The sequence below is a fragment of the Andrena cerasifolii genome, chromosome 13 (assembly GCF_050908995.1).
Source record: "Andrena cerasifolii isolate SP2316 chromosome 13, iyAndCera1_principal, whole genome shotgun sequence".
Taxonomy (NCBI): Eukaryota; Metazoa; Arthropoda; class Insecta; order Hymenoptera; family Andrenidae; genus Andrena; species Andrena cerasifolii.
In genome coordinates, this window is record NC_135130.1 from 6,241,957 (window position 1) to 6,264,856 (window position 22,900).

Below are 22,900 nucleotides of genomic sequence, written 5' to 3' on the forward strand. Positions count from 1 at the left end.
GTTACCGAAGTTCGTCCTTAAGCAGAGTTGGACATTAACTGAATAAAAAATTATTTAAATAACGGATCAAATACAAGTTACTTTAACTTCAGACTGTTTGACGAATTTCAATTTTTTCATTCGACCTCCATGAATATTTTGTTCTTAGGTAATGTATAAAGTAATAGAAACGTAGAAAGTTGAACTATTATAATATTAGAAATTTAGTTTACAAATTTAAACAACCAAAAATTTTGCAGCAAACTTTGCGGTGCTGGGAGTCGTGAGCGACCCCAGGATACCAGTTAAGGGTTCAATTCAGTAATGATTCATGTTGCCTATTCAAGACAAACTACTAAAGCAAATCAGCGAACTTGAAGAACTTTAAGGGCAGCTGCATTCTCCTTTAGAAGAAACACAATAGAAGAGATAGCAGACTTTAAAGGTAAGAAGTCTTCAATTCCTGAATTTCGTAATTAGAAATCCTTGCAAAGCCGCGCCAACAAGTTCATTGTCAAGTTCTCTGCTTGCCCCGAGCTAAAAAGTTGCACCTTCCCTGACGCGCCTCTCCCCAAACTACGGCGGCGCGTCGTTGAGATGAGAATCTAGAGCCTTACTTGTAGAGATTAGTGAGGAACGTTTTCGCGGCGTGGAGGTAAGGCTGCTGGCACAGCAACGATATCGATTTAGTCACCAGCAACTTGTCTTTGGTAGAGTCGTAGTAGCCTAACGCAGCACCTGGTGAGTGCGCTGATAGCTTGAAATGCCGTGGCAACGATCGCGTGTTATGTCCGTCCTGTCCTTTCCTTACCCTGAAAATGCACTTTCTATTAAACTCCTCATCCCTACCTTACCCCGAACTTATCTCATAAAAGACACACCGTAACCACCGCAAACTTTCATCATTTGTTAAAAAGATAATTCTCAGTAAAAACCACATGGACATTGGCAAGACCAACTGTACAGTGGCGCACTCGGGATTTACTTTCGGGAGGAGAGATTGCCCCAAGATTGTTTGCAATATTTTAACAAATTTATTTAAAGCAGAAAATTCAGGTCTCTTTTCTTTTCACAAAGCTCTTGAATTACTTCAGTTGTGGTGACATTAATCAACTTTTTCCTTTTCCTTTGGGGGGTACCAGGGTCCCTTGCTCCCCCAGAATGCGCTACTGCAACCTTATGTACATAGGAATACCAAAGAACAGTGAGATCTCCAGTGCGCATGCCCAAATCCCTTCTCTTTAGCGCACAATGACTAGTTTCGGGGTTTCGACGATCTAGTATCGAAGCATTAAGCCGGGAATCCCCTGGGAAGCTAAGGTAAGTTATGATATGCTGTTTTAGCTTAGCTTTCGGTGGAAACGGTTCTATAAGACTATATTGAAGGTAATGTTTTTAAAACGTAGACATGGCATAGCATCGCATAGCACAACTTAGCTTCTAGGTGGATTCCCGGTTTTCTTGTTAAGTGGCAGCCAAAAGCTTCTGTTCGCCATCATCTCTTGTTTAGTCTCAGAATTCTCGCTGTTGCTTGGCATACATATGCCATCGATGGATGTAGACTATTGTAGACAGTGAACAATGTAAAGGGGACTCACGTTGGCGGTGTACCGTTTTGACCGCTGCTCAGTTCCGTGATATGCATCGCCTGCAGGGTTTGCATAGCCGCGCATATCTTGCGATTCCTGCACTCCTCGTAGAAGACGAGGCTGAACCCGTACGTTCTGTGCCCGTCCTCCTTGGTGAGCACGAACGAGTGGAACGTGGGCTCCACCGAGTGCTTCTGAGTCCGGAATCTGAGGCCGCTCGGCAGGCAGAGCTGAAAGATTGAATACCAAATGAGAGACGTTGTCCACGCCCTTTCATATCTGGCCTCCTCTTTTTCATCTGCAACTAGGACGCCCCTGTATACACCCCGGGTCCATTATGCACCTATCGACTCGCGTGGCAGCCCACTTATGACCTGCGAAACGTCTTGCACTGGTCTAGGGCCGGGGACTTCCAAGTGACCGAGTTATATTGTAGAAATAACAGACAGTGCTGCTCATAAGTGGTTGCCTACCTGCGACAGTAGGCATCTGTACCGCTGTAGTAGGTCAACGCGGATTTTCAAAGAATGGGGAAGAGAATTTGTTGTTCAGCAGAATTCAAATTTGTGTGGATTGTAACTTCTGAGTTCAATTATTGCAGAAGTATAACTTTCTTTAAATTGAGTGTTTTCTTTTTTTTTTTTTTTGCTATTCTTAGGTGTCATTTTTTGGAGAATGCAGAAGGCATCGTGAGGATGTTGGGGCAATTGAGGACCTACCGGCAAGAGGGATGCAGCTCCATCTTTACCAACTTTGAGTAAGTTGGGAGAGACTGTTTATAAAATTATTGCTTTGACTTAATATTGAAACGAGAACACTCATTGAAAAATATGTACCTAGTAGTTTTTGAATTGATAAGTTTTAATTACTATTTTTGGCGATAAAATAGTCTATTACAAAAATATTACTATTAATATTTCTTTAATAATATTAATATTTATTATAATAATAATATTAATAATTATTATAATAATATTAATTAATATTTATTCATATTAATATTTCTTTGCTAATATTAATATTTCTTTATTAATATAAATATTTCTTTATTAATATTAATATTTCTTTATTAATATTAATATTTCTTTGCTAATATTAACATTTCTTTGCTAATATTAACATTTCTTTGCTAATATTAATATTTCTTTGCTAATATTAACATTTCTTTATTAATATTAATATTTCTTTATTAATATTAATATTTCTTTGCTAATATTAACATTTCTTTGCTAATATTAATATTTCTTTATTAATATTAATATTTCTTTATTAATATTAATATTTCTTTATTAATATAAATATTTCTTTATTAATATTAATATTTCTTTGCTAATTAATATTAATATTTCTTTGCTAATATTAATATTTCTTTATTAATATAAATATTTCTTTATTAATATTAATATTTATTTGCTAATATTAATATTTCTTTATTAATATTAACATTTCTTTGCTAATATTAATATTTCTTTATTAATATAAATATTTCTTTATTAATATTAATATTTATTTGCTAATATTAACATTTCTTTGGTAATATTAACATTTCTTTGCTAATATTAATATTTCTTTGCTAATATTAACATTTCTTTGCTAATATTAACATTTCTTTGCTAATATTAATATTTCTTTGCTAATATTAACATTTCTTTATTAATATTAATATTTCTTTATTAATATTAATATTTCTTTGCTAATATTAACATTTCTTTGCTAATATTAATATTTCTTTATTAATATTAATATTTCTTTATTAATATTAATATTTCTTTATTAATATAAATATTTCTTTATTAATATTAATATTTCTTTGCTAATTAATATTAATATTTCTTTGCTAATATTAATATTTCTTTATTAATATAAATATTTCTTTATTAATATTAATATTTATTTGCTAATATTAATATTTCTTTATTAATATTAACATTTCTTTGCTAATATTAATATTTCTTTATTAATATAAATATTTCTTTATTAATATTAATATTTATTTGCTAATATTAACATTTCTTTGGTAATATTAACATTTCTTTGCTAATATTAACATTTCTTTGCTAATATTAATATTTCTTTGCTAATATTAATATTTCTTTATTAATATAAAAATTTCTTTATTAATATTAATATTTCTTTGCTAATATTAACATTTCTTTGCTAATATTAACATTTCTTTGCTAATATTAATATTTCTTTATTAATATGAATAGTAATATTTTAATTTTTATTTATTTGCAATAAATCGCTCATTTGTCATCGGATTTGCATCGAACGTGCACCAAACTCTGTAGAATTTTTTGTACATAAATATACTACACGCCATAAGTCAAAAACTGTTAAAAGTGAAGCTGCACCCCTCTTGCAGCAAGCTCCTCAATTGTTGAGCATTTGTTTTGCGAGGATGGGAAGCAAATGTGCGAACGAGAGTTCCTCGTAAATGGAAGGGACTACTAGTGACAGTGGTTCGCATACGAAGGGAAGGTATGGAGGAAAATAAAATGGCTGTAAATGCTCCGTGTAACTCCCCATGTCCCCATGTGACTGCGCGCGGCCGTCAAGCGCAAATGCATCTTAATGCAACTCCTAATTTTTATACGATATTCCGTAAGGATTTTCGTTTGCAAAAATACTACCAGCATTTTTACAGAAAACGATTAGCTTAACGAATATTTAGAATTGGCAGAAATAACGCGAACCTCGCAAGATAAAAAAAAGGGTAAAACGTCACAAAAAAGTTGCTTTAAAGTAAAGAATTTTTAACTTCACGTGACTTGAATATCGATTTTTGTTTTATTTCTTATCATGATTGTTAACTCCTCAAATTTGTACAGATCGTTTAGATGGATTGCGTTAGAAGCAAAATGAATTTGAACTCTTGAGTTTTAACATTTAACTTCTCTCAGCCTGATATTAAAATCTACTCGCTGACATACCATGCAAACAGCATGCTCGTCGAAGGGGTTCCATGGTACAGAGTCTGGATAATGTCCCAGCACTTTGCTCTTGTACGCGCGGTCCAGAGGCGTGCACTGCAAGGAGTCGCCTGAAACAGAAAGCACAATATTTGGTTAAACTCGAGTTGCGTGCAAGCTCTCGCGAGTGAAACAAGTGATGTGCCATTTAATCCGCAACTCCTTCCATGTTTAACTTCGGCTCTGCTTCGCCACAATTAGATTGGTCCTCCGTAGCACGAATTGGGGTAAGTTAATTCGTCAACTAATACTGGCTACACGCATTATCCCTCAATAACGCTAGGGAAGCATTGAAACCGAATTTTCTCTGAGTTCTTGTTTATCATAACAGTAGAACGCATTTGCCTGCGTTTAATAAATAATCGCTACCCAATGTGAAAATCACAGACTGATAGGTAGCAGTCTTTGGACCTGCCAGACAGATTATCAACTAGACGTCATCAACTCAAACAGTGTTAGAAGTCTGATGCAGAATGTCCTATCTCTACAAAAGCTTCAAGTCCATGTGATTAGTTTACAGTCCCCATTGCGGGTGGATTGAGACGATAAAATACCCTGCACAGGGAGAGGAGTAATTCCGATCCTACTTGCACTGGTATCAACGTGCAGCGTGGCAATTAGAATCGCTAACGATGAGCAGCGATGCTTGTTAACGATAAGTGTAGACCGTGACCTTTTTGCCGAATACTTCCACAGACGTTCCGTGCTAAGATCTGCCACTTGAGCACGGCTTCGTGTCTTATCTCGACATTGAAGAAAATAGAAATTCTAAGCGATTCGTGGGGGGAGCTGGAGAAGCACAGTCTCTTTAAACATGGACTCCGTTGAAAAGGGAGGAAAAGGCAAAACTTCGTGGGGCCGTAAATAAATAAACGAGTAAATAAACTTTAAGGGAAAAAATATTCCTCTTACCCCCGATAAACCCTACGTTTATATAATTGCCCCAATCTGTACAAGATCCAATGAAATCGGTAACTGAATTTCTTCTATTAAAGTTGGAAAAAACATTTCTGCTTTCATTGACCTAATTGCGTCGACGAGTGGCTTGTGGAAAGTGAAGTCGGCGAGATGTGTACCACGGGAAGAGTGGAACGCGCGCGAATAGTAGCTGGTGAGAAAAAAAGGAGACAAAGAAAAATGGCAAGTTTGAAAAGGAGCCTGTTCCAGCAGGCCCGCAAGTATTCATAACAGTTTGCACATTGTTCTCGGCGCAGGGCGGTCTAAGTGCATCGCGGAACCAGCAGCTCCTGGCAGAGAGGAGGAGGGGAGGAGCTTCCGTTCCTTTCCTGGGAAAAATTAGAATCTCTCTCCACGGGCAACGTCGGCAACTTGTTATTGAACGTGGTACATATCCCGGAGCAGCACGACCTGAATGAGACTGTTGAAGTGTTGGCGACGTTCCAGCTGCATCGTGCACGATGAACACAAGAGCACCCTTGTGCCGGGGTTAATCGTTCATGATCGAACAGCCACCCAAGGAGACGGTGAAATGTATACGATGCGGGGGCTCCTCGTCGACTGGGAATTTGATTATCGTGGACACTCTGTTATACGAATCCGATGCCATGTGATCGCTTTCCCATCCGAATGGCCTATGTACGCACATGGACGGGTTGTTATCTGGATGGACTACTATTTGAATTCTCCGTTACCCGAGTGCTGTGGCATTCGGACGTTTTGGTACTGGAAAGCTTTGTTATTTCAACGATTTGCTGCTGGAAAGCTTTACTACTCGAACGCTTCGGTAATAAATCGCTCCGCTACTCGAAAGCTGTGCTACTCGAGAGCTTTGCTCCTCGAGAGCTTTGCTACTCGAGAGCTTTGCTACTCGAGAGCTTTGCTACTCGAAAGCTTTGCTACTCGAGAGCTTTGCTACTCGAAAGCTATGCTACTCGAAAGCTTTGCTACTCGAAAGCTTTGCTACTCGAAAGCTTTGCTACTCGAAAGCTCCACTACTCGAAAGCTTTGCTACTCGAAAGCTTTGCTACTCGAACGCTCCGCTACTCGAAAGCTTTGCAACTCGAAAGCTTTGCTACTCGAAAGCTTTGCTACTCGAAAGCTTTGCTACTCGAAAGCTTTGCTACTCGAAAGCTTTGCAACTAGAACGCTCCGCTACTCGAAAGCTTTGCAACTCGAAAGCTTTGCTACTCGAAAGCTTTGCTACTCGAAAGCTTTGCTACTCGAAAGCTTTGCTTTAAACGCTCCGCTACTCGGAAGCTTTGCTACTCGAAAGCTTTGCTACTCGAAAGCTTTGCTACTCCAACGCTCCGCTACTCGGAAGCTTTGCTATTCGAACGCTCCGCTACTCGAAAGCTTTGCTTCAAACGCTCCGCTACTCGAAAGCTTTGCTACTCGAAAGCTTTGCTACTCGAAAGCTTTGCTACTCGAAAGCTTTGCTACTCGAAAACTTTGCTACTCGGAAGCTTTGCTACTCGAAAGCTTTGCTACTCGAAAGCTTTGCTACTCGAAAGCTTTGCTACTTGAACGCTCCACTACTCGAAAGCTTTGCTACTCGAAAGCTTTGCTACTCGAAAGCTTTGCTACTCGAAAGCTTTGCTAGTCGAAAGCTTTGCTACTCGAAAGCTTTGCTACTCGAAAGCTTTGCTACTCGAAAATTTTGCTAGGCCCATGCTCCGCTACTCGAACGGTTTGTTTTCGGAAAGCTTTACCACTCGAACGCTTAGCTACTCGAATGCTCCGCTACTCGAAAGCTTCGTTATTCGAAGCTTTTGCTAATCAAACGCTCTGATATCCAGATGTCGTTCTATTATCCCAAATGACAACCTTGCCCTCCTTCCCTATGAACTTCCATCGCTACCCATTTAGAATTGAGAAAATAATATCTATAATATAATAATTTAATCCCTTAATACATTATTGGATTATTAACACAACAAAATATTACGAACGTGTTATTAATATTTTTCTAAGCACCATTAAAAGTAAAAGCTTCCGTTTAATTCCTTTTATCAATAAAATAGAAGTGGAAAGCACTTTGTTATTGTAACAGGAAAGCGAATTTGGCGAGGCCTCCTTATCAAAGAAATTTTCGCGCCGAGAGATCGTCCTCTTGTAAAATTTGAAGAGGTTAAGAAAATAGAAGGGGAAAAAATGAAAGAGTTGAAGAGCGCGAGTGCTCCATGGTCCAAGTGACTTCTAGAGGTTGCAGAAAGTAGTCACCTAGATTTAAAGTGGTTCTTGCTGTTCCTTGTCGCTTTTTCAATCGTTTTTTCCACCCTTTTTAAAAACACCTGCGCTTATAATATGAATCTCTGCTTGACATCATTCTCTCCACTTCATATTAATCAGACGGAGGCGTGTAATTTCTGCGCCGCGAACGGCGAGAGATAGTTCTAACGACGCGACCTATTATATTTCTCTACGTATCGCATACTTCAAGGTACAATTAATTACGAAATAATTATACTTATGAATCACACTTGGGTTGTAATAAAGAAAATTCGAGATATAGAATACTGAATAGTGACTTCCACTTGAATTTTACAAATACTCAGATATAAATTAATAGAATTATAAGAATTTCGTTGATAAATGGAACTTTGACCACTGGAGTAACTTTGGTCAGAAAACCAGATTTTAAAAGGAGATCCTCTAGCATCTATTGTATAAAAGATATTATTCTCAGAGAAACTGCATCTTCAAGTAGGCAATTAAACCTATCCAAGGAACTTTGTCTGAGAATAACCCCTGTTCTACAATAGACGCTACAGAAAGTTGTTTTAAAATCTAGTTCTATGGTCAAAGTTGCCCCATTTGGTGGTATTAATAATAACAAAAAAAAAGAGATTCGCTAAAACACCCACTTAGAAGTTCAATCAGGTCTGAGTTCGCCCCGAAAATTCGTTGTACCAACCCCCTCCTATCGACGCCATTTCCAACCAGGAGGAAGGCGCGACATTTGCATAATTCTTCCCGTCCAGACAGCTTTTTTCAGCAGAAATGCGTCTTATCGTGGCATCTTGCTCACCCCGACGAAATATTGCACGTTCGTTCAAACGCTCTTGGCATCCTTCCCTGCCGAAATTACCGAGGGGGTGGCTGCTGCACCGCCAGTGACAGTTATCGCCGTGGATGCAACGCCGTAAAAACCTTTATTTCCGTTAGGCTGGATCAACCGTGGGGAAGTTACGTGACCGAGGATTTCGCCTGCCTCCTCTCCTTTTCTCCACCTCGATCGTTCTCGTCCTAGGGGATTTCCCTGCTTTCTGTGACCGCAATTTCAACCGATTGTCCTGGGCGAAGGTCCTCGACGAGCGACCTGGGGCCCTTCCATTGTGCAATCGTTTAAAAATATCGACCCAGGGACCGTCGGCTATAGAATTTGCTGCTGGTTATTGGTAGTGGATTTAGAATGGGTCCGGGCTGCAGTTGAGGCAATGTTAATCAGTATTAATTAATTGTAATGGCATGCAATTCTTATTCCAAACGCTGTAAGTAGAGCTGTAAATATTCCATTTTGGAATAATTTCGTATAATTTCAAATAATTCAAATTATTTCGTATAATTTCAAATAATTCACATTATTTCGTATAATTTCAAATAATTCAAATTATTTCGTATAATTTCAAATGATTCAAATTATTTCGTACAATTTCAAATAATTCAAATTATTTCCTATAATTTCAAATAATTCAAATTATTTCGTATAATTTCAAATAATTCAAATTATTTCGTATAATTTCAAATACTTCAAATTATTTCGTATAATTTCAAATAATTCAAATTATTTCGTATAATTTCAAATAATTCAAATTATTTCATATAATTTCAAATAATTTCGAATGCGAATAATTTCGAATGCGAATAATTTCGAATTCGAATAATTCGAATAAATTCGAATACGAATGATTCGAATAATTTCGATTACTCCTAATTTTAAGTACGAATAATTCGAATAATTTCGAATACTTCTAATTTCAAATACGAATAATTCGAATAATATCGAATACCTACTCCTAATTTCAAATACAAATAATTCAAATAATTTCGAATACTCCTAATTTCTTCGAATATTCGAATACTCCGAACTATTTCGAATTCTCCGAATTATTCGAATACTCCGAATTATTCGAATACTCCGAATTATTCGAATACTCCGAATTATTCGAATACTCCGAATTATTCGAATACTCCGAATTATTCGAATACTCCGTATTATTCGAATACTCCGAATTATTCGAATACTCCGAATTATTCGAATACTCCGAATCATTCGAATATTCGTTACAGCCCTAGCTGTAAGTGAAACAAAGGTGGAATAAAATGGAGGGTAATAAATATTTCCCAGCGTCCACTGGTTCCTCCGCGACACAGAAAAGACAAAGGGGTAAGGGGTGTTCAGAGAAAAGGCGTGGGGCACTCAACGCGCCAGCGAAATTACAGAAGTGAGACGAGTAAATTGCATGTCAAGTTTTCCACTCGCACGGAATGTTTGCATCGGGTTTGTCTCGCCTAACACACCGGAGGAGAGTGGACGCTACACTTTCCTGGGAAGCTTCCCTTTTCGACCCACTGTTTAAGTTCAAAAAGTATATGGGGCGAGTTGCTCCTGTATTTCGACTTTTTCTTGGCTAATTTTTTAAGCATCGTTAAAACTTTCTTTAATCTCTGACTCTGAAATCACTTCGTTTATTACTTTACCGTACACGATGGGCGGGCAAAATGGATTTAGCTGCTTCAACCTGAAGCAAATATCTGAAGTACTACCTTGAAGAACCCTCGTAATTAAATGGAGTCTTAATTAATTTTAAAATAAGCAGGCAGCTTCTCCTATTGATATTGCCATGTAATTTTTTTTTTATATAAATACATTAAATAAAAATACAAATTTAAGTAGCTTCACAGTTTCCAGTACCTCAATTTCGCGTCCAATTTTCGAGAAAATTCCAAATTTTCCAACTGTACTTAAAAACCTAAAAACGTAAAATAAAATGAAAATTAAATACCCACAGAATAAAATATCTGAGTTTATAAAATTCTTCAGCTTCGTAATTGCCTTATCTAGAATAATTATTACCGTTTAATGGTGGCGAGTCATGGTCCCTCCTCCCCTTCGAATTTACCTTTAATTGCCCGAATAATTTCGAGCTCGAAAGTACTGTAATGGGGTGGCAATGTTTGCTCGATCCAAAGTAATCAGCCAGTCATATTTACTGCATTCGATTCGAGGAAGCAACGGAAGATTAAGTTCGCCCGATGACTCTAATTGCCACTATCAACTGCTCTACGGTTTAATCTCCGCTTGGAAATTCCACGAACGAAGGAACGACGATAATCCAATGGACCGTGCAATTTGGGAATCGTCGAGCACTGCGTCGTATAGCTTCAATTAAGCCCTCAATTTCTTTCCCTTCCCACGTACATTTCTACGCGCTCGTTAATGAAAATATTACTGGCCAGAGAAATGTTCAGCATCAACTCCGAGTATGCATAGGGGATAAAAATCGCGTGGATATTTTTCATCGCGTAATATTTTTACAGGCACAAAATGGTCAAGTAGGTGATCATCAGAACGGTTTAATACAATTTTTCATATGGGACTTTAATATTTCATTTGCGGATGTAACTGCGTTGGGTTTTTGTAATTTTCTTGTTTCATAGTTTCGTTCAATATGCAGATTTATAATTGGAAATATAATTTCTTTTGAGAAGAAGCTTAGAGAGATTTTCATTTAAAGAAATGGATTATAAAGATTAGAAAAATGGAATGAGATAGGATTTAGTTATAAATTGAGGAAATGTTATGCATAAAATATTAAATAATAACTCGAAATTACATGTATTACACCCGAACCTCGCTATAAAATAATAACAAAAACAATCAGTAAACTTAAACTTATCTGAAAGAAATAAATAAAATATTAAAAATCTTAGAGAAACAAAAATTAAAAATAATACAATAGTTAACTAGAAATTTAAATTAACACAAAAATACAATTTTTAAAATAATTCCTATTGTACTAAAGGTTAACATAATAAGAATATAAATTTAAACCAAAGTTACTAGCAGTCTGCTTCATTGCAAACAGAAATATTCCAAATTTGCTTTCAAATATCCTTTGCAAATTAAGTTACTCGCACTTAATTATAAAAATACCTTCAGTCATTTAAGAATTCCATACTTGAAACAGGAAGACCTCCAAAGTACTACCCCCTAATTATAAATCAATATTATTTTCCTAAGAAGAACATGAATAACTCCACTTACAGTTTAATAATCGAATACCCACAAAAGCAGGGCTTTCTTTTCACCATATTCATCGCGAAAAAAATCTGACGTTAAGTTAAAACTTAAAAGAGGACCCTGCATCAAGAGGGGTGCAGCTCCATCTTTACCAATCTAAAATAAATTAGAAAAAACTGTTTATAACCATAATAGAAAAATATATATTTCCACACAATAAGTACCTAGTTGTTATAAAATTGAAAAGTTTGTATTTCTATTTTAAAATTTTCAAATCTGGAGCATTCGTACTGCGCAAAGCAGTGATGAATACAGACTCAAAATTTGCAATAAATCGCTCACCTGTTATCGGATTTGTTCAAACGATGCAGAATTTTTTTTTTACGTATATTAAACGCGATAACTCAAAAACTGCCAAAAATGGAGCTGCACCCCACTCGCAGCGAGGGACTTTTAAACCCCTGCTTCCCCAAAGCGTAAGAGCACCTCTGAAGACGCTGAAGAGGTGTTACGTTATTGCAGCATCGCTTAGATCGCCGTTAATAAAGCCTCAGCTGCAGGAGAAATCACCTACGCGCGCCTCCTATGCACTCCTGCACATTATGCACTTCTGTCGTCAGCGGGCTTAAGTGGCCGGAGAAAATTGTATGGCGATTTCTCGGTTAAACGATCGGTGCTACCGGTGCCCTTAAACGCTCACGAAATGTAACAGTTAACTAACAGTTACCTAATCATCGGCCAGGCTCGTACTACCCATGGTAGCTGCAGTGCAATCAATCGACTCAAAGATATCGCGCCAGGCAAACTTACTGTCGCATCTTTATCAAATTTCCCGATTATTCACTGATTTTAGAAAATCATCGAAATAGAATAATTCTGCCAAGTTATGCAGAAGGCTACTAGGGTTTGTCAATTTTTAAAAACAGGGTTTAAAAAACGGGTTTTATTTGTGAATTTGTAAAATTCGAAAACCGGGTTTTAAATTTTAAAAAAATTGGGTTTATATATTAGAACTATTAATATGCAGAAACGAATTAATTATTTGATTAGAAACATTTTGATTTGAAACTCGCCTCGGACGCAAGCATATTGTAGTATGTATGTAACAGTTTACTCATTACTGTAAAACTGTATTCATGAGTTCATATTTTCATATTTTGCACTGTAAAAAATTTATATTTTGTGCGGATTTTAGTTTTTTTTTATTTTCATTTGGTTTTGTATGCAGTCTATTTTATTGTGTTATATTTTTGTAGATTCATATATATTAAATGAACTAGAAAATTGTTCGGATTTTAGTTAATTTAATTTTTATTTATTTATTTGGTTTTGTGTAGATACAGTATATTTTTGTAATATTAAGGAAAGTGAATATTTTTAAAATAAGTACAAATATTTATTTACTATTTTAGTTATATATATTTTTTGTGAAAATTCGAACACCGGCTTTTTCAAAAGTCGGTTTCTGTATAAACCCTTAAAAGCTACAAACTCTCAACGATCTGAAATTGAGAAAAATTAAGTAGGTAGCAGATTTTAATTGTTAAAGGAAAGTAGCTTTATTTCTATAGGGTATATGTTATTTCTTGTTAGTGTCTTGCAATATCTTTAAGGGGTTACTTTAACAGCGATGAGTATAATTAATTTTGCTTTAAATACTCTGTAATTTTTGTTTCTCAACCTAAAATGGAATTATGGCTTTGTAGTTTCAATCGTATAGTTTGTAATGTTTTGCAAAATAAACATCACAAATTTTGGGATCTGTACTGTGTTTAACTAATTTCGTGTCATTTTGAGGGTTGATAGCTTTTTGTATAACTTGGCCTAATTGTAAGTAAAACAGAAGTTATCCTTTTGCAGGGTAAATTTTTATAGCCGATTTGGTGACAGATAATTTTAAAAATTATCAAAACAGAAAATCTTTGAATGGTGGTGTTTTGTGAATAATAAATATCAAATAATATTCAATTATTAAGCTCACGCGAGGTAACGTGGAAATCGTGAAATCACGCTATAGGACAGCTGCTGTGCAAGTGTTAAGAAGTCGGTGCACAAGTAACTTTAGTTATATTTCAAAGATAAGTAAAGCAGGATTTTTTATTTTATAGTATATCATGATTATAATATGACTGTTTCGTTTGGTTTCGAAATTTGGTGAGGTAGGACTCCCCATTAAATACTCAGAGGATATGTGCTCGTATAAAAAATAACAATTCTGAATCCTTAATCAATAATTCTAGTTCCTTCTGCAGCAAATTTTCGTCGGTGAAACAAGAAAAGAATGCAGCGTTGCAAATTCACTTTGTCAGGCTCCATTTTCGCAGGAATTAAATGTTCATCTCGGTGAACAAAAAAATATATATATTCGTTTGTTTATTTAATTTTCATCGACTCTCGATGATTATTATCGATATGATAAAGCGTGGAATTAAAAATCCTGCTTTCTTACATTTAGAGCCACCGAAACAAATGAAATTATTTATGTAACAATGCCAGCTGCACGAGATATAGTGACGTAAAACTACACTCAGTCCACTCTAATTTTAAATTTTTATTTTCGCTTCCACGAATACTATTCGTTAAGAAAATTAAAAGAAAATTTTTGCACATTCTTATTGACCAAAGCTGAGGCAGCTATATTAAGTAATTTCTTTATCGTTTCCGGGGAAAGTTCGCTACACTGTAGATATAACATTTATTATCGCGATTCGATGTGAAACTGACTTGAAATTAAAAATACGCGGCGGTTGTGTGATCTAAATAGAAAACTACGGACGTAAAATATTTCGAAAAACGAGTTGGAATTGTTAAAGAGAAATATGAATATTACTTGCATGGAAACTATTTATAATCGAGGAAAAAGAGGTGAAGGAATTTCGTTCGAGTTTCTAGCACAATAGCCACGGATGAAGACGTATAACTTAATCATCACCGAGTTAAAAAGATTACTGGAAATGATGCTCTTGCTTTCACCTTCGAATTTAACCCCAATTAACTCTCCACCTCTAGAGGGCCGGGATTTTTTCATTGAAGTTGTAAATTTTATTTGCTTAAAATTTATGCATATATCCCACCAAAATGGCCACTACAGTGGCCAGCTCGGCCCTCTAAAGGCTAATACATCCCCATTGCACCCATTTTTAATCGCCCACGAATTTGAGAAGCTTAAATTTCACTTAGAAAACAAATTCGCATTATTCTAGAATTTTAAATGCCGACAGACATGATGTGCATTAAGAAGCTCATACATCAGACAAATTTACTAAATTTCTATAATTTTTAAAATAGTTTAAGTACCTCTGTAGACATAGCAAGTGTTGAGTAACACTAAACCCAATTCAAATTTTCTAAATTCGTATAACTTTAGAGATTCTTTATCTTTTCATCCACAATGGGAGATAAAGAAATTAAAGCCAAAGACAAATTTGCTCCATTTAACTTTTATAAGTAAGTCCTGACCCCTGCATTCATGGTGAGTCATCAAACGAATCTGAAATTAAATTGAATACCAGGGCGATGCATTTTTATCCCATCCCAATTAAAGTGCCCCGAAACTGGTCAATTAAAACACGCACCAATCATCGAATTTCCATTATTTTGCAGTAAAGTTAGTTCCAACGATAACCATACTTGTATACTGTAATAAAAACTTTCGATTTTTTCTCTCAGACGAGCCTATCTTGGAATACCATGTACGCCGTGTTTTTATCACCATCAGAGTTGTAACTATTCATTCAGAACTACATCTGGAAAAAAAAGCATCAAAAACATTTTTTTACAATCTCAAAATATGTATAAATAAATACCAAAAAACTTTTTACCCTATGTGTTACAATTCTCTTTAAAAAAAATCCTAAAAGATAAAACAATTTTTTAAGGGATTACACGAGAATGTAATGCACCCTTAATGAAATACAGTCGTAGAAACTTAGAGATTCCATGTAGAGAAGCAAGCTTACTTAAACCCCGAAACATTTGACGTATTTATTCTCAATAATCTCAAAATATGTATAAATAAATACCAAAAAAAAACTTTTTACCCTATGTGTTACAATTCTCTTTAAAAAAAATCCTAAAATAATAAAACAATTTTTAAGGGATTACACGAGAATGTAATGCACCCTTAATGAAATGCAATCGTAGAAACTTAGAGATTCCGTGTAGAGAAGCAAGCTTACTTAAACCCCGAAACGTTTGCTGTATTTATTCCCAATAATCTCAAAATATGTATAAATAAATACCAAAAATCTGTTTACCCTATGTGTTTCAATTCTCTTTAAAAAAAATCCTAAAATAATAAAACAATTTTTTAAGGGATTACACGAGAATGTAATGCACCCTTAATGAAATACAATCGTGGAAACTTAGAGATTCCATGTAGAGAAGCAAGCTTACTTAAACCCCGAAACGTTTGCTGTATTTATTCCCAATAATCTCAAAATATGTATAAATAAATACCAAAAAACTTTTTACCCTATGTGTTTCAATTCTCTTTAAAAAAAATCCTAAAATAATAAAACAATTTTTTAAGGGATTACACGAGAATGTAATGCACCCTTAATGAAATGCAATCGTAGAAACTTAGAGGTTCCATGTAGAAAAGCAAGCTTACTTAAACCCCGAAACATTTGCCGTATTTATTCTCAATAATCTCAAAATATGTATAAATAAATACCAAAAAACTTTTTACCCTATGTGTTTCAATTCTCTTTAAAAAAAATCCTAAAATAATAAAACAATTTTTTAAGGGATTACACGAGAATGTAATGCACCCTTAATGAAACACAATCGTAGAAACTTAGAGATTCCGTGTAGAGAAGCAAGCTTACTTAAACCCCGAAACGTTTGACGTATTTATTCCCAATAATGCCAGACGGTGGCTTGTATAGTCGCTACTTTGTAGTTACTAGCGTATAGTGTTTCACTAATAAGCGTGAACAGGAGCTTCTGTTACAGAGTACGCGCACGATAGATCGGCAAGGATAAAGGGCGGGCGGGAAGGAAGATTACACTCGAAGAGGGTAACGAAAAACGAGTATTAAACGTTAGATCTACCCCTATAGTGCGGAAAGTATTGATTCGAGGGTATGTTGCACGCATGGGACACCGTGTAACGAGTTTTTCCCACGAACGCCAGGGGCACTGACTGTCTGAGTCGAAATTGTCAAACAAAAACAAAAGGTTGTATTACGATTAGGGGTCGTGCTTATTTTTCGATTTAAAAAAAAATTAATTCCATATCAGTGCCATCGTGAAAATAGAATTCTTTGCCAATTTTCTTACTCGTTATCAATTCCTCTGCTCTTGCAAACGGAAATATTGATTTTAATTATAAATTCAAAGGAAATTCTCGGGGTCAGAATTTGGTACACAGAAATAACAAAAATAACATTCAACTTCATTAGTTTTCTAATAATTTAGCACGCTTATAATTAGGCTTGCTTTTTTTATTTTATTATATCGCTGGAATTTGTTGAGCTACTTCTAGCGATATAATAAAATAAAAAGAATAATTTATAATTTAAAAAAATAATAAAGTTGGATGTTGTTTTTTTGTGCTATATTATGATTCTTTATTTTACTTTGTTTTTTTTTTGTAATCTTTTGATACACCAACGGTCTGAAATTTCTTTCTAGTCGACAGGATTTCAAAATTTCTTTTCAGCGATGGAATTGTTTAATAATGATGGTAATACGTTGTTTTACATTCTCTCAGATTGAATTTCAATTTGCTCCAGGTTCCTGGAAACGCATTTGAAATTTCATGTCTGTGGGAATAAATTTGAATTTTAAATGTGTCCTTTCGACGTCAGTGTAGTCTAAAAGATATATGTATATCACTTTCGTATGCGAATAATTATTTCTGCTACGCGTTGCGTTTCCATCGGCGGGTGTGCTGCTCTCTCGAGTTAGTACGACAGAGAGTCGATCATAAACCCGTTAAAACTCAGTTTCGTTAGCTTGTTAGCCTAAATTACTCCCCCGTTGTCCGCATTTACATGCTCTCAGTGAGCACACCAGTATCGTGAATATATATTTTTTTTTTTCAAACTTTAACGTTGCTAAAAATATTTTTCGAACGAGAGCACCAGTTGCCCCAGTTTCCTAGAAACATGCCCCATTTCCTTGCGCAAACTTGTACGAACGCGAACAAATCGGAAACAAATGTTTGTCGAATATGGGAGATGCGAAAAATCCAAAAAAAAAACAGGCAGAGAATGACCTAGAATTTTTATGCTGACGTGGTATCTGTGTGCTGTGAAATTCTGTTTGGTATTTCGATGTGAGCTCGTTAAATTGTTAGTAATAATTATTTTATTTGCTAGGTGGATATTAAATCAAAATTAATAGTATTGGTTTACTTTCAAATTTGATGATTTCTGAAAAGGAATATTCTAATTTTCTATTCAGAGGTATTGCAAGTTTCTATTAGGAATTTTCTAAATTTCAATTTAGGAATATTCTAAGTTTCTATTTCGGAATTTTCTAAGTTTCTATTTCGGAATTTTCTAAATTTCTATTTCGGAATTTTCTAAATTTCAATTTGGGAATATTCTAAATTTCAATTTGGGAATATTCTAAATATCAATTTGGGAATATTCTAAATTTCAATTTGGGAATATTCTAAATTTCAATTTGTGAATATTCTAAATTTCAATTTGGGAATATTCTAAATTTCAATTTGGGAATATTCTAAATTTCAATTTGGAAATATTCTAAATTTCAATTTAGAAATATTCTAATTTTCTATTTAAAAATATTCTAAATTTCTATGTAAAAATATTCTAAATTTCTATTTAAAAATATTCTAAATTTCTATTTAGGAATTTTCTAAATTTCAATTTAGAAATATTCTAAATTTCTATTTGGGAATTTTTTAAATTTCTAGTTGGGAATTTTTTAAATTTCTATTTGGGAATTTTCTAAATTTCAATTTAGAAATATTCTAAATTTCTGTTTAGGAATTTTTTAAATTTCAATTTAGAAATATTCCAAATTTCTATTTAGAAATATTCTAAATTTCTATTTAGGAATATACTAAATTTCTATTTAGGAATATTCTAAATAGAAATTTTGCAAATTTAAGTAGTGAGGTTCGGGAATCTTTTAACTTCAGAGTTTTGTAATTTTCAATTGTTTGAAGTTAAAATCTCTAAAACCTCGAAATTTCAGAATTTTAAACTCAACTCAAAACCACTTGACAATTATTTTTAAATTACCAGTATTGTTAGGGTATATTGCTAGGGTATAGTGCCAGCGAAATTTCTAATTGCTACGAAGCTAGCGTGTCGCGTTTCAGCCCCTTTTGTCGAGGTACTGCACCCTCATCAGTCTACAGAAGGGTTGCATAGCCACAAGAGTGTAAAACGTTATTTTTAGACGCGCAAGTTTCACGAGTACGAGATTCCAGTTTAGAGCAATTTTACAAGCGGTGTCACAGTTTCAGGGTCACCCCTTTTCAAGCTTCGAGTTCGTCAACTTCACCCCATTTCTCAATTGACTAATTAAGTTAGGTCATTGAACAGCAACTAAAGAAGAAATTGTTAAACCCTGATACTTCGTTACAACTGCATCCACATTCCCCATTATCTCGCCCTTTTCAAAAGAACGCCCGCTTTTTCGAGTATCCCGATCCTCAATACCCTTCAAAATTCGACAAACAAAGGTACGTAGGTACTCATGGAACAGAAGCGCTCCGCCACTGCCGTTCTCGCAACATAATTTGAAAAATCCGTCCTACTTTCAAAATACAGAATTGCATCTTCATAGAAACCTTAAAAAAAAAAGGCCAAACCAATTCGAAAATGCAGGATCGAATTCGCGACGTCAGCAGGCGTTCCATTTCCTTCGGTCAACTTTCCAAGTCGCAGTTTCTTTTAGTCCGTGAGTTGTGGAATGAAGTTCCCGTATCGGTAATCAAATGAAACGTCTATGGCACGAGTAAAACGTGCCTTCATTTCAGTTTTGCAACTGGACGAGAAATTCTCTAAATTGGACATCGATTTCTCAAGTTTCCAAATCCGAGAACATAACACTTTATTTCCACAGAGAGACTAGGAAAAGCGGAATATTTCACTACGTTCCCTTTCCTGAGATTATTCTCCCCGCCAGAAGCGATGAAAAATATTTTTAATCCCACTACTAGATGACTCACTTCCTACGGTTAACGTAGTAAGACAACAGTGCAGTACCTCAAGATTTTAAAAATAAAAGCACGAATAATAACAGCGCACTAAGATAGTGATATGGTTGCGGCGATGTGAAATCACACGACTACAGTAACAATATTTTCAAACGCAGTAACGCTGTACCACAATATGTAACCTACAAATAGGCACGTTTCGTGGCGCACCAGCGATCATTGCTCGTGCGGCGCATGCGCGCATCGCACGAATTCGTTCCGTAACCATACTTCCGCCCTTTAAACGCGCATTAAGTGACTGGGACCCCCTTCGCGCACAAATGACCCCGTGGCATGACGTCATCCACGTTCACAAGGAGCCAGAAGGAAACATTTGGAAAGCACGAACTGATGAATAGTTTTTTCTTAACCGTAGCAGTAGCAACCGTTTAAATAGAAAACTCCTTATCAACTATTTCACACTAACTAAACTTTACAGTAGGTGCTGGGAATATTTATTACATCACTCTCAAATCTACGTTGCCCAATTTTCATAGAAAGATAAAATGATTCGCATCAAACTTATTCTGGCCAAGCTACACAATTTTGCAATATTTTTCTAGTACTAATAAGAAAGAGGTATAAGTGCTGACGTGTTTATTCGGGTGACGTAATATTTATTTCCAAATAATTCTGCACGACGGGCGTAAAGTATCATCGACGCAACCATTTGCAACGCTGTTCCCGAAATCAGTCGACGTTGCCGTTCGCCCCAGCGCATCTCGGAACATCGACGTTCCCGGAATCAATGGCACACGAAGCGTTATGGTCGCCTCGCTATCGCGAGGAAGCTCGGTGGAGCGTGGCGACCCGAAGGATTTCAGAACAAACAAACAGCGATAAAAATAAAGCCAGTGTCACGCAATCTGGCCGATCTGTGTAAGAAGTACGTGGCAGGAGCGTCGCGGGAGCGCAGCCCTTTTTTATCCACAGCAGGAAAACAAACAGCCGTGGAGTTAAGCGGGCGTGCGCCGTCACGCCAGCCAATCAGAAGCTCGCGATTTTTGGAAAGCTTCATGAACCAGACCGAGTTCTTCCAGCCGAGCGATCACACGCGGCCAAGTGGTTAGTCCCCGTTGAATTAAAGTGCATCGGGGTCTGTTGCATTTTAATGCCGCGTTTTTTCCCCATTACGCCGTGCCTCGATCGAGTTTATGGTCAGCTGAAGGCGCGCGTTTAACGCGCACCTCGGCTGCGCTCGCACAGTGCGAAGGAATTAATGGGAATTAGATGCTTTTATGTGATACATACTGATCATACGAATTTAAAATGTATCTCCGGCACTGGGTTAATTAACTGGGCCAATGTTATTTCTAGAATGTTTTGAAGGTCTATTTTTAGATGACATTAATGTCGCGACCCCGACTACAGTCGATCATAAATTTTGCCTTTTATGGAGAGGCGGATAGCACGCGCGGATTCTGCGCGGGAATTTTAAATGTTCGGGGGACGATTTTATTTCGCGGTTAATGTAACGGTGCTATAGGGAAAGTTTAGAGGTATCTGTTTCAGAAGAAGTAGAGGAACAAAAAATCTGGACGATAACACTTCCACCTGCACTTTCTCTTGCATTTATTATTTCCTTTATTCCCAACGTTATCCCCATATTAAACAGCACGAAATAATTACCATTCAGTGTGCAATTAGACTTTCCAACCGCAATAACAGCGAGGAGAAAAAACGTTTTAGTTAAAACCAGTCGAACGAACGATTTCTTTGATCGTTAAAAATCACGGAAATGTTGTTCGTCGTGGGTAGAAAAAAATAAGTGGGGCGTTTCTCGAGTGGGTCAAGGAAGGAAATACGTACTTAATGAAATATATATTTGCTATTAGACACTCAGTGAAACGAAACCCCAAATCTCAATTTACGTCGTTTTAGAGATGGCACCGACGATTACTGATAGCATATCAAGATCTTATTGATAAATATCGATAACTTATAATTAACAATATTTTCGAAAGTAAGAAACTGATACACAAACCACAATTCCATTCGCAAATCAATGTAAAAACTAATAAGTACTTCAAGCAAAAAAACAATAGCTATGTAATATTTTCAAAAAATTTTCACTTATCATTAGAATCAAGTTGAACATATATTCACAAAGTGCCTGACAATTAAATACCTGAGCTTCGTTCTATTCAGAACAAGTAATGTGAATTCAAACAAAAATACTCGTGGTGCGTTCGAACCCATCACTACACTCACGAAATAACGCCCAACCTGGACCGTATATACCAGCCACGAGCTAAGGAATTGAACGGAGGGTGTTCTTGACAGGACGACCGCTGGGAGGTCTCCCAAGACGATTCTTTTTTCGATCTTGAGGCAGCTGCCCAAAATTGCTTCCCTTGCCATGAATCACACAAAGCACTTGTGCTTTGACGTCGGGGGATCAAGGCGGACAGTGTGCCTTTGCAGGTTTGCATGAAATACAGCAGCGAGGCTGTGCGGTTGACCGGTTGATTTTATTACGCCTGTATGTCTAGCCAGTCGCGTTTAATAGCTCAACTTTGCACGCGGCTGGATCGATCGAATTGTCTCACTATACCAATACACATTAAACTGATGAATGGGCGAGCCTCGGCATACCAACAGCTTCCGTTTGAAAGGTCTGAGAGATTACCTTGTCGAAAGACATCCAAACGCAAACAGTCACAACTTACAACCTGTCCTACACTTTTCAGCTGAATAAAAGATAACGACTAATCATCTGCAAATAACACAACTCTTTCAAAACACTGCAACAGCTTCTCGCGGAATTATCTTTTGTACGATGAATAAAAAATAAAGTGCAAATAGTGAGTGTAAATAATTATATAAGTATTTATTGGCACGGATACTGTCTTCCCTTTTTTTTTTGAGCAGAAAGAAGAAAAATTTTCTTGGCGAAATAATTTTAAGTCAACGATTATTTAGCAGAAATATTATTTCTAATTATAATTTATTGTCGTCTAGAAACGAGACTCGT

The 22,900-nt window shown here is 35.9% G+C and overlaps 1 protein-coding gene across 6 annotated transcripts in view; it reads right to left on the reverse strand.

The window, feature by feature from the left end:
* Pns (DENN domain containing pinstripe) overlaps positions 1 to 22,900 on the reverse strand; it is a 42,786-nt gene that overhangs the window by 13,146 nt on the left and 6,740 nt on the right. For all 6 annotated transcript variants that reach the window (XM_076825553.1, XM_076825550.1, XM_076825552.1 and 3 more), the window contains exons 2-4: positions 4,502 to 4,611; positions 1,578 to 1,798; positions 597 to 791 (exon numbers count right to left, since the gene is read on the reverse strand). In XM_076825553.1, coding sequence (XP_076681668.1) covers positions 597 to 791; positions 1,578 to 1,798; positions 4,502 to 4,611 — 526 coding nt within the window. The remainder of the gene's footprint in view (positions 1 to 596; positions 792 to 1,577; positions 1,799 to 4,501; positions 4,612 to 22,900) is intronic.